Here is a 13,334-nt window from a genome sequence, read left to right on the forward strand (position 1 = left end):
ATCATTGTGGAGACATGCTGACTCAGTTTCTCAGACAAGTAAATGGGAAATTACAGTACACAGAATCAAAACCAAATGTCATTGCCATGGCCCTGATGGTAGCTGATTTGTATGCTGTTTTACATTATTAAATAATTTGTATAGTATATGCGATGTTGGGTACTGAGAAATGCACAGTGTAGCACTTGCTTTCTGCATTATGTAATAACTTCTTTACAAAACAGTATTGTACACTAGGGATAAACCAAATGAGCCTGTACTGATTTAGACAGACTAGCCTTGTATTTGGGACAATGGAGACTCCGGTCTTCATCCAGAAACATGATTTAGATTTTTCAGGGCAGTTCCTGCTTAAGACCATGGTCTACTACCTGCCCCATCTTTGTCAAACTAGACTTATAAGTATGTAAATGAGTGTATATATGAATTTTTGTCATTAATTTTTTCAGCTTTAATACCATGATAGGTCAAATGGCCTAGTAAAAATTATCAATGGATGAATAAAACTGTCATCATGATTGCTATTACTACTACTACTGCTACTATTACTAGTAGTAATAATATTTTGGTCTCTTAATAATCTGATCTAGTCCAATAACTCACTGTGGCAAGGACATACTCAGTTGATAGGAATATTCAAAAGATATATTTTAATTTGTCCTCTCGTAAATATGGTTGCACAATTGTAATATTTGATTCTTTTCAAATATGTTGATGTAGGTTGACAAATCAGTTCTAGCAACTGCACAACATTCCTTTGCAGAAAATCTTTGTCCAATAGAATTTGTCATCATCATTACGAAAAATGCCATGATTAGTTAATTACATGAAATCCAAGATATCACACCAGTAACTTGTAGCAACTGAAATAAACTGAAACTGTGTTTGGTGATAAATCTAGAGCCAAATGAATGTGTGTGGTGTATGCAACCCCCCCCCCCCTCAAAAAAAAAAGTATATGTATGCAGACCTTGACAAAATAGGGCATCCTGTAGAAGGTGGACTCAAGATGTTGTACCTATTTCCCTAACCAACAAGTTTGAGATGCTGTCCTTCACTGAAACTGACCCAGTGGTATTCACATCACCTCTGTTGTGGTGAGTCCTGTTTTGGTCAGTGTCAGGAGGAGGCAAATGCAAAAGGGTAGGCGTCTATTAATCATTGGAAGTTCAAATGTATGGTGAATGATTGTATCCCTTAGGCAAATGGCAGCAAGGGACAGGAAAGGACACCAGGTGCTCTCGGTGTGTATGTCTGGGGGGCCACATTCAACATGTTGAAGAGGCTATGCCGGCAGCACAGCTCATGGTCTAGTGACTAGCGTTGCTGCCTCTGGTTCACAGGGTCCCCGGTTCAATTCCCAGCCGGGTTGGGGATTTTCTCCACCCGGGGACTGGGTGCTTGTGTTGTCCTCATCATCTCATCATCATTTGGGAAGTGCCGATACTGAATATGGAAAAATTTGGTTGACCATGATGTTGAGCACCTCACAAACAAACATCATCATCATCATAATAATATTCTGGCAGCCATTGAGGGTACAGGTTGTAGCCAACTGCAGATAGTGGTATACATTGCAACAAATGATGCCTGTTGTCTGGGCTCCAAAGTCATTCTTGGGTCATTCCGGTGACGCAGAGAAGGTTGAGAAGACCAGTCTTAGGCATGGAGCTTCAAAGCTCACAATTGCAGCATTGTCCCCAGAACTGACTGTGGCCCTTTGGTTCTGGGTTGAGTGGAAGGACTGAACCAGAGACTTTGAAAGTTCTGTGACAAGCTAGGCTGCGACTTCCTGAATTTGCGCCATAGGGTTGAAAACGGTGGGGTCCCCCTAATTAGGTCAGGTGTGCACCACACGTCAGAGGCTGTTACTCAGGTAGGTGACTGTGTGTGGGGTGCACAAAAGGGTTTTTTAGATAAGGCAACTCTCCAACCAATCCAGATAACGACAGCTGTACGAAACCCAGAAATATCAGTGCAAGTTTGAAAGAAATGCCTCCCACAGGTGAGAGTATTAAAATCGTAATGGTTAATTGCCCAAGCATTCACAACAAAATGCCAGTTTGAAGCACTCATGGAAAGCAGTGAAGCTCACATAATACTAGGTACAGAAACCTGGTTGAAACCTGAAATTGATAGCCGTGAGATTTTTGGGGAAAATTTAAATGTATATGGAAATGATAGGCAAATGGGGACTGGAGACGATGTATTTGTCACAGTAGACAAGAAACCCAAATCCACTGAGATAGAAATTGTAGCTGCAAGTGAGATTGGGCAAGACTCAGTATCAGGAATGGGCATAAAATGATAGCTGGATTCTTCTATTGCCCACAAAACTCATCTCCTGGTGTAACTGAAGACTTCAGAGGAAACCTCGGTTCATTCATACGTAAGTCCCCCAGTCATAACGTAGTCATTGGTAGTGACTTTAATCATCCATTAATTAATTGGGAAAATTACAGTTTTGTTAATGGTGAGAGTGATAAGACATCCTGTGAAAATTTACTAAATGCCTTCACTGAAAACTACCTAGAACAGATAGTCAGGAAACCTACTCATGATGGAAATATATTGGATCTAATGGCAACAAATAGACCTGACATCATTCCAGATGTCCACATTAAAACTGGTATCAGAGACCATGACATGGCTGTGGCAACAATGATTACCAAAGTACAAAGGACAACTAGAACAACCGGAAAGATATATATCTCAGTACACTAGATAAAAAATCAGTCATAGCATCATATCTCCAGGAGCATGTAGAGGAACTCTAGCTCAGGTTTAAAAGAATAGTTAACCACACATTGGATTGCTAGGTACAGATTAAAACAGTTCATAATGGGAGGCAACCTCCATGACATAGTCACTGTAAAGAAACTTCTAAGGAAACAGAGATTACTGCATAATAGGTGTAAAACAAAGCGGAGGGCTATAGGTAGAGAGACGCTGAATAAAACGCATTTGACTGGCAAGAGAGAAATGCATGAAGCCTTCAGTGACTACCGTAGCAGAATATTGTCAAATGACATTTCACAAAATCCAAAGAAATTCTGGTCATATGAAAAGGCTGTCAGTGGCACCAAAGTCTGTGTCTAGTCCCTAACGAATGAGACAGGAACTGAGTTTGAGTGTAGCATAGCAAAAGCTGAGTTGCTTAACTCCATTTTCAAATGTTTGTTTACAAAGGAAAATCCAGTAGAACTGCCCCACTTTAATCCTTGTACCACTGACAAGATGAATGAAATAACTGTTAATGTCAGTAGTGTTGAGAAACAGCTGAAATCATTAACACTCTAAGCGCCAAGCCCGTAAAATTTACGGGCCTGGGATCGCGCGAAAATCACCAAGCCCGTAAAATTTACGGGCCGCTACATTTAATTTCATTCAAAACACTGCAACGTTATTTCTACGGGTTTGGCCAGCGCTATACGTTTTTCAGATGTTTATTAACAAAATGCGTCCATAGATGTCACGGCAGCGCTGTAATTCATGTTAAAACTTATCTTTGCGTTCTCAGTCTGTATATCATTCAGTTGTTTGTCATCATGTTTCGGCGCGGTTTATCAGACGCAGAAATTGCGGATTTGATCAATCATAGCGACACTCTGGATAATGTAGAGAGTGATTCAGACGATTCTGAATGCAATGGTGTGTTTGAAGGTACGTATTTCCGAATTTTCCACGTAATTGTGCAGTACGCACATATCTGTTGAACATGTGTAAACGATGTATGTAGTTACACATAATGTGATATTCTTTTTAGAAGACGAGATTGATGACAGTTTGTCTTCAGATGAAGACGAGAATGATGTTGAAGGTGTTGCTTCAAATCCAGCAGCTGTGCCGTATCCGAAAGACAGTGAGTGGACTGCAGTTGACACCTACCGACCTCTGCCTGTCAACACGACACCCAGGCAGATACTAGTGGATATTGATGAGTCGAGTTCTGTACTGGATTGCAGTAAAGTGTTCCTTACTGACAGTGACGTAAATGAACTCAAGAGACAGACAAATTTGTATGCATCACAGACAATACAGAAGAAAAGAAGAGGAAATAATCTGAAGCCCCATTCAGTTTTGAGTTCGTGGAAGCCAGTGACTATAAGTGAGATGAGGCGTTTCTTGGGTATTATTTTCCACATGTGTGTTTCGAAAAAGCCCAAAATTGCGGACCATTGGAGCACTAATCCTGTTCTTAGTTGTAACTTTTGTCCCCATGTCATGAGCCGTTTGCGTTTCACTCAGATACTGTCATGCTTGCATCTTGTTGACAATTCAAATCAGAAAAAACCAGGCGAAGATGGATTTCATCCACTTTACAAAGTTTTGCCATATTATAATAATTTGAAGGAGCGATGTATCCAGGCATATCGTCCCTCAGAAAAAGTGACAATTGATGAAGGAATTTGCCCATTTCGAGGTCGTGTGAGTTTCCGTGTTTACATGCAAAATAAGCCTCATAAGTATGGACTGAAAGTATATGCTGTTGCTGAAGCCAGTAGTGGCTATGTTGTAAATTTTGAAGTTTATGCTGGTAAGCATATTGTTGACAATTCTTCGTCTGCGGTTATTTTGCGATTGTTGTCTGACAGCAGCTTGCTGAACAAAGGCCACACTGTGTATTTAGATCGATTTTATTCCAGTCCAGAGCTATTTCAGCAACTGGCAGAGAAAGGCACTGGAGCTGTTGGTACTGTGAACAAATCCAGGAAAGGATTGCCTAAAGATTTAGTATCTGCTAAGCTGAAAAAGGGCGAAATGTCTTTTCGGCGTAAAGATAATGTATTGGCAATGAAGTGGAAAGATAAGAGAGATGTGTATACATTGTCTACAAGGCATCAAGCAACATTTGGTACGCATACTAAGAGAAATGGGTCTGTAGTATTGAAACCACTTCAGGTACTTGATTACAACCTCAATAAAATTGGAGTGGATATTGGAGACCAACGCCTGCAGTACAATCCGTTCCAGCACAGAACTGTGAAATGGTGGCGAAAATTATATTTCCATTTGCTGCTTATGGGAGTATCAAATGCATTTTGGCTGTACAATGCAGTGCACAGGAAGAAAATTACAATAACAGACTTTATAACAGTGCTTGCAGTTCAGCTTGTTGAAGACGACACACTTGAATTCATTCCAAGAAATGAAGGAACTGTAGGTCGGCTAACAAAGAGACATTTTTTGCAGCACATACCTGCAACTACTAAGAAGTATGCTGCTCGTGTGTGTCACGTGTGCAGTTCCAGGAGCAAGAAACAGAGTGGCAAGGCTTCTCGCAAAGAGACACGATACGAATGTGAACAGTGTGGCGTTGCACTCTGCCTGGAACCTTGCTTTAAAATTTTCCACACTAAAAAACAATATGATTCTGTGTGAAATTTATATGTAATACTGTATACTATCAGAAACATGTAATGTAGTGCCACAATTTTGGTTAAAAATAAATCACAATTGTATTCCCTTATTCGTATGACTTTTTCTAAATTCTTAAAACATCTAAGTGATTTCTATAACTGTACCTTAAAGCTGTGCATTGTAAAGTAGTTTCTTTCACTCAGAATTAAAGTAGAAATGTGCAGCTTCAAGATGGTACCAAATTTGCCACAATCCAAACAGTAGATTTGATGCAGTAATTTTTTTAATATTGGTAAAATTGCCCGGTTTCTAGGGACGGGTGCATAAAATAGGCCTGGTACAGAGAGTGTTAAAACTGAACAAAGCTCCAGGCCCCGATGGAATCCATCAGATTCTATACTGAATTTATGGCTGAATTAGCCCTCTCTTCTCACTATAATCTATCGTAGATACCTTGGGGGAAAAAAAAAAAAAAGAAAAACGTGCCCAGTACTTGGAAAAAGGCTCAGGTCACACCCGTCTACAAGTAAGGTAGTGGAAGTGACCCACAAAGCTACGGTCCAATATCCTTGACATCGATTTGTTGTAGAATCTTAGAACATATTCTGAGCTCAAACATAATGAGGTATCTTGAACAGAATGATCTTCTCAATGCCAACCAGCATGGGTTTCGAAAACATCAATCATGTGAAACCCAACTCGCACATTCTTCACATGACATACTGAAAGCTTTGTTTCGAGGCAACCAGGTAGATGCAGTGCTCCTTGATTTCTAAAAAGCATTTGACTCAGTACCACACCTATGTTTATTGTCAAAAGTATGATCAAATGGGGTATCGAGTGAAATTTGTGACTGGATTGAGGACTTTTTGGTAGGGAGAACATATGTTTTCTTGGATGGAGAGTCATCGTCATATGTAGAAGTAACTTCAGGTGTGCCCCAGGGAAGTGTGTTGGGGCCCTTACTGTTCATGCTATATATTAAAGACCTTGCAGACAATATTAATAGCAAAATCATGCTTTTTGCAGATGATGCAGTTATCTATAATTAAATGCTATCTGAGAGAAGCTGCATAAATATTCAGTCAGATCTAGATAAGATTTCAACATGGTGCTCTAAATGTTCATAAATGTAAAATTTTGCACTTCACAAAATGTAAAAACATAGTATCCTGTGACTATAATATTAATGAGTTGCTCTTGGAATCGGCCAACTCGTGCAAGTACCTGGGCGTAACACTCTGAAAGGATATGAAATGGAGTGATCACATAAGTTCATTCGGGGGTAACGCAGATGGTAAGACTTCGGATTGGTACAATACTGGGGAAATGCAGTCAGTTTACAAAAGAGATTGCTTACAAATCACTCGTGCGACCGATCCTAGAATGTTGCTCCAGTGTGTGGGATCCGTACCAGATAGGATTAACAGGATATATTGAATGTGTACAAATAAGGGCAGACAAATTGTGACAGGTTTGTTTAATCCATGGAAGAGTGTCACAGAAATACTGAAGGAAGTGAAATGCAGACTCTCGAAGACAGACATCTATTAACGAAGTTTCGAGAACCAGCTTTAAATGATTGCTCTAGGGATATATGTATCATTCACACAGGGATCATGAAGATAAGATTAGAATAACTACTGCACAGGGGCATTCAAACAGTGATTCTTCCCACACCCCATACATGATTGGAGCAGGAATAAAACCTAATAACTGGTACAATGGGACATACTCTCTATCATGCACCTCACGGTGGTTTGCAGAGTACGGATGTAGATGTAGGTAGGGAAGAGTTAAGTTTAGCGTTGCAAAATTAATTGTCTAGCCACATTTTTACATGCTCATTTGTGTCATATATCTTAATTAATGAATCTGTGGGAAATTAAATTAATCCAAATTTAAACTGCATGTTCACTTTTGACAGTTGAGTTCATGTAACAGTAAAATGTAGGAAATCTGTTGCCATGTTAGGTATTAGAGAACTGAAGACAGTACAATGAAAATTAAGGTTTTCATTATCATGTTATTAGATAAAATATGCATAGCAGAAAGTGATATTCATTTCTGTGACTGGTATTGACATTTGTATAAATCAACATAACATGATAGATGATTGAATGAATGAACAAATTAAACGCACTTCAGAGTGGTTTGCAGAGTATGAATATACTAGATGAAAATGTTATGGGGTGGAAAAGAGTGTAAGGGAAATGGCAGTTGAACCCTGTAGCACACTTGGAAATGGAAACAAGTATTCTGAGATAAAACTGACTGGCTAGCCGCATGGTCTATTGCGCTGTTTCCCCAACGGGAAGACGTGCTGGTCCCCCAACACGTATCTACCTGGTGGATTAGTGTCGAGGCCCGTTGTGCCGGCCAGCCTGTGGATGGTTTTTAAGGCAGTTTTCCATTTCCCTCGACGAATGCGGGCTGATTCCCTTTATTCTGCCTCAGTTACACTATATCAGTGATTGCTGCGCAAACACTGTCTCCACATAAGCATACACCATAATTACTCTACCAAGCAAACATTTGGGGTTATACTTGTTTGGTATGAGATGTTCCACAGTGGGGGGGGTCTTCTGGGGGGTGAACCACACAATAACCCTGGATTTGGTGGGGGCGGCGGTGGAGCAGGTGGGCTGCTGTGGCCTATTGTGGGCTTGTGAACCACTGAGGGCTACTGCAGGACGAAGCCTCTCCGTTGTTTCTAGGTCTGCGGTTCAATACAATACCATACAATACAATTCTGAGATATAGCAAACAATTATTTCTGACAGCATCATGGAGCCTTGTGGGGATGCTATCATCCAAGGGAGCAAAATCTGCATATACTTACTATAGTGCAGCTTGTTATCTAATATGAATTCTGCTTGATATTTTACATTGTAATGTTGCATTGCAGAAAACCAAAGTCTGTTCGCAGCCTACTACAGTGAGTTTTATTTTGAATAAATTACTGTAGTTGTCAGTGGTGTGTGTGACATAATAAAGAAATGTAATGTTCACATTGTAGACTGTGAAACCATGTCCAATAATTGTTTCACATCTGCTTGCTTGTGTACGTTGGCAAAAAAAGCTATAATATGGTATTTTCATAATTTTTAAGCATATCGGACCAATGAAAGCGTGCCTTCAGGATGAGAAATAACAAAGTTTTTAAGCTGTTCAGTATTATCAGTGCAAAATTATACCCACCTTTAGTACCCGAGTCTTCTTGTGTAAAAACTTTGTATAGACACCCACTTCTTATATGATTTGAAACCTGCATTGGATTTATCATTCTAGGTTTCCTAATCATGGAGTCTGCTGCAAATTTCTTAGTTGTCTTGATTCTTACAAAATTTCAAAACCTGCTGGCCATAAGCAGGTAGTTCCCAACCTACCTTCTTCCACCTAAATCTAAGTAATTGTACCCTAGCTTCCTCAAACTACAAGAAAGACTGATGTCTTTCTCTTCTGCTCATGAGAGCTTCAAGGGAGTGTGCTAGGTCCACTGCTCTTCTTCATGTTTATTACTGATTTTACACTGCTATTTGACTCCTGTGTGAGGTTCTTTGCAGACAGCTACTTTATTTCTAGGGCAACTTCCAGCAATTATTATAAGCAGATGCTCCAGCAACATCTCCACATTGTACAAATGGTTAGTGGACAATAAAACGAAAGATAATGAGTAAAAGCAAATACATTCCATTCACAAGGGAAAGGCATGCATCAGTGAGAATGTAATCCAGCAGTGGTGAAAGTGTTCTCTCTGGTGAATCAACCAAATACATAGTTGTTGTTGTAGTCTGGACCGTAAGTTCAGCTGAACACATTAGAAGTGTTAGTCGATACAGCATTTAGTGATGTGAATGTTGAAAAATAGCTGCAAATGTAGAAAAGAATTAGCACACCTAATGCCAGTGCAACCATTACAATAATATGGAGCCCCATGTTGGGGTCCACATTAAACTTACCATTGCATGAAATGTACTGCTAGCCATTACAATTGCAACACACATGCATGCAACACACAATGAAGTTGCAAAAAGCTGAGGTATTAATGATTGACATTTGAGATCAACTGCACAGATTAGACGGGCTTAACACCACCTACTTTCTATATATAAGGAGAGATTATGCGACAGATTTTTCAGTCGGCAATTTAATTTGAATGTTGGTTGTTGAAGGAGAAATTTCTACCTGGAGAAATCAGAATTGGACAGCAGCAGGATCATGGACTGTTGCTCAGGATGCCACAACTATCATGCAAATATGGGATCAGTGGTTCCAGAGGGTTATATTCAATGTCCTTAGATGACATACACGTAGTTCGCTCAGTCAAACAGGATCATACAACCATATTGTATATCTTCAAGCAAGACAAGTTTCCACATGGGGAATGTGATGCTGCCTGGAGCGGCGTGGACTGTCAGCACAATTACCAATGTTGCAGCTTCCCATGATGCAGCAGGAGAGGGAGGGGGGGGGGGGGGGGGGTGAGAGAGAGAGAGAGATGCATAACAACAGTGGTTTAGTTGACTACAACAATGGTCACAGGAGTGGTGCCATGTAGTTCTTTCAGACAAGTCCTGATTCTGCACACAGCAGCATGATTGATGTATCTGTGTGTGGAGTCTCTGAGGCGCATGAATGTTCCCAAATTACATTTCTCATTGTGATACAGGCCCACCATCCGGTGTACCATTGATTACAGAATACAATCACCTCTTGTTTGTATAGCCAATAATTTTGGAAATTTTACGGTCTCTAGTTGTGCTCCATCTTCAAGGAGTGTGACGTTATCCTTCAGTAAGGTAACACAAGACCACATGTTCCCAGTGCCGTCATACGTGCCTCAATACAGACATCTTTCGACTATTTCCCTGGCCAGCAGGCTCCCCAAATCTCTCACCCACATGGAAAATGGCTTCCTGAGACACTGGAAAGCCACCTCTATGATTAGTGAACTCTGGCATAGGGCTTAGCAGCGTTGACTGACATACCCATTGACTCAGTGCCCAGCTAGGTTAGAGCTGCTGTTGCTGCCCAAGGTAGTAACTCTGTGTAATAAGTATTACACCCTGTGTTCTGGCAAATCCCCTACAAATTTAATTATGCACTCTTCATACTAGTGTGTGCATGTGTAAGAAGTGAAGTCTTATTATTCACTACCCTTCATGGTGTTGCACTATTAATGGTCACTAGTGTAGCAACAGTTCAGTGATATCCCACTAGGTTACATCTATGACTTTAGCTGGCTCGTAGTCTTACTTGAATGACGGGTAAAATAATCTCAGAAATATTACAACACCACATGAGAAAATCCCATACACACGGGAGTGACAAAAGTCATGGGATAGTAATATACACATATAAAGATGGCAGTAGTATCGTGTACAAAAGGTATGAAAGAGCAGTGCACTGGCGGAGCTGTCATTTCTACTTAGATGATTCCTGTGAAAAGGTTCCTGAGCTGATTATGGCTACATGATGGGAATTAACTGACTTTGAATGCAGAATAGTAGTTAGGACATTCCATTTCAGAAATCATTATAGAATTCAACAGTCTCAGATTCACACTGTCATGAGTGTGCCGCAAATACCAGATTTCAGGGATTACCTATCACCATGGACAATGCAATGACCAGTGGCCTTCGCTTAACAAGGAAGCAGCAGCATTTACATCAGTACTAACAGACAAACAACACTGTGTGAAATAGCTGCAGAAGTCAATGTGGAATGTGTGACAAGCATATCTGTTAGGACAGTGTGGCAAAATTTGGCATTAATGGACCGTGGCAGCAGACGACAGATGTCAGTGCCTTTGCTAACAGTATGACATTGCCTGCAGCGCCTCTCCTGGGCTCGTGACAATATTGGTTGGACCTTAGATGGTTGGAAAACTATGGCCTAGTCAGATTAGACCCAATTTCAGCTGGTAAGAGCTGAGGGTAGGGCTAGAGTGTAGTGCAGACCCCATGAAGCCATGGTCCCAGGATGTCAACAAGGCACTGTGCAAGCTGATGATGGCTCTATAATGGTGTGGGTTGTGTTTTCACGGAATGGACTGTATTCTCTAGTCCCACTGAACCAGTCATTAACTGGAAATGTCTATGTTGAGCTACCTGGAGACCTTTTGCAGCCATTTAAGGATTCGTGTTCCCAAACAACGATGGAATTGTTATGTATGATAGTGTGCCATTTCACTGGGCCACAATTGTTTGCAATTCCGGGCAATTCAGGTGAATGATCTGGCTACCCAGATCGCCCATCATGAGTCCCATCGAACATTTATTGGACATAATTGAGAGGTCATTTCATGAACAAAATCCTGCACCGGCCACTCTTTTGCAATTATGGATGGCTATACAAGTGGCATGGCTCAATATTTCTGCAGTGGACTGCCAACGGCTTATTGAGTGCACGCCATGTCAAGTCGCTGCACTATGCTGAGCAAGAGGAAGTTGGACATGATACTAAGAGGTACCCCATGACTTAAGTCACCACAGTGCATGTGTTCTTTACAAATGTTGCACATAAAAGAACAGGATGGAAAGAATTATTCAAGAAAATTAAATTGTTATATTGGATCACAGACACAAAATCCGGGTTAGGGCTCAAAAAACCATTATTGGAAGGTATTCTTTTATGGAGACGGCTAATAGTATGTGGAACCTATTACATGCACAAATCCTGCTCCTGTTCCAGACAATTTGTAATTTTAAGAACAGTCCTGTTAAATACTACTGTCTGCAATAATTTTCATCTCGTTTTCTTTTCACACTTGTGGTGTGTCGACTCACTTTGAAAGCTTAACATTACTAGATGACACTCTCGTATTATACCTATAAATAAACCTAGTAATTCTTTATATGGTATATTTCTAAAAACAAAGATGATGTGACTTACCAAACGAAAGCGCTGGCAGGTCAATAGACACACAAACAAACATACACACAAAATTCAAGCTTTCGCTACCAACGGTTGCTTCATCAGGAAAGAGGGAAAGACGAAAGGATGTGGGTTTTAAGGGAGAGGGTAAGGAGTCATTCCAATCCCGGGAGCGGAAAGACTTACCTTAGGGGGGAAAAAAGGACAGGTATACACTCGCGCACACACACCCATATCCATCCGCACATACACAGACACAAGCAGACATTTGTAAAGGCAAAGAGTTTGGGCAGAGATGTCAGTCGAGGCGGAAGTACAGAGGCAAAGATGTTGTTGAAAGACAGGTATGAGCAGCGGCAACTTGAAATTAGCGGAGGTTGAGGCCTGGCGGATAACGAGAAGAGAGGATATACTGAAGGCCAAGTTCCCATCTCCGGAGTTCTGACAGGCTGGTGTTAGTGGGAAGTATCCAGATAACCCGGACGGTGTAACACTGTGCCAAGATGTGCTGGCCGTGCACCAAGGCATGTTTAGCTACAGGGTGATCCTCATTACCAACAAACACTGTCTGCCTGTGTCCATTCATGCGAATGGACAGTTTGTTGCTGGTCATTCCCACATAGAAAGCTTCACAGTGTAGGCAGGTCAGTTGGTAAATCATGTGGGTGCTTTCACACGTGGCTCTGCCTTTGATCGTGTACACCTTCCGGGTTACAGGACTGGAGTAGGTGGTGGTGGGAGGGTGCATGGGACAGGTTTTACACCGGGGGCGGTTACAAGGGTAGGAGCCAGAGGGTAGGGAAGGTGGTTTGGGGATTTCATAGGGACGAACTAAGAGGTTACGAAGGTTAGGTGGATGGCGGAAAGACACTCTTGGTGGAGTGGGGAGGATTTCATGAAGGATGGATCTCATTTCAGGGCAGGATTTGAGGAAGTCGTATCCCTGCTGGAGAGCCACATTCAGAGTCTGATCCAGTCACGGAAAGTATCCTGTCACAAGTGGGCCACTTTTGTGGTTCTTCTGTGGGAGGTTCTGGGTTTGAGGGGATGAAGAAGTGGCTCTGGTTATTTGCTTCTGTATCAGGTCGGGAGGG

General features: G+C 41.2%; 1 protein-coding gene across 1 annotated transcript; it reads left to right on the forward strand.

Moving 5' to 3' along the window:
• The first annotated feature begins 3,729 nt into the window (after positions 1-3,729).
• LOC124613318 (piggyBac transposable element-derived protein 4-like) lies at positions 3,730-5,382 on the forward strand. Its single transcript, XM_047142015.1, has one exon. It carries the CDS (start codon positions 3,730-3,732, stop codon positions 5,380-5,382), a length of 1,653 nt encoding a protein of 550 aa, XP_046997971.1.
• The last annotated feature ends 7,952 nt before the right edge of the window (positions 5,383-13,334 follow it).

Source organism: Schistocerca americana, chromosome 4 (assembly GCF_021461395.2).
Source record: "Schistocerca americana isolate TAMUIC-IGC-003095 chromosome 4, iqSchAmer2.1, whole genome shotgun sequence".
Classification (NCBI taxonomy): domain Eukaryota; kingdom Metazoa; phylum Arthropoda; class Insecta; order Orthoptera; family Acrididae; genus Schistocerca; species Schistocerca americana.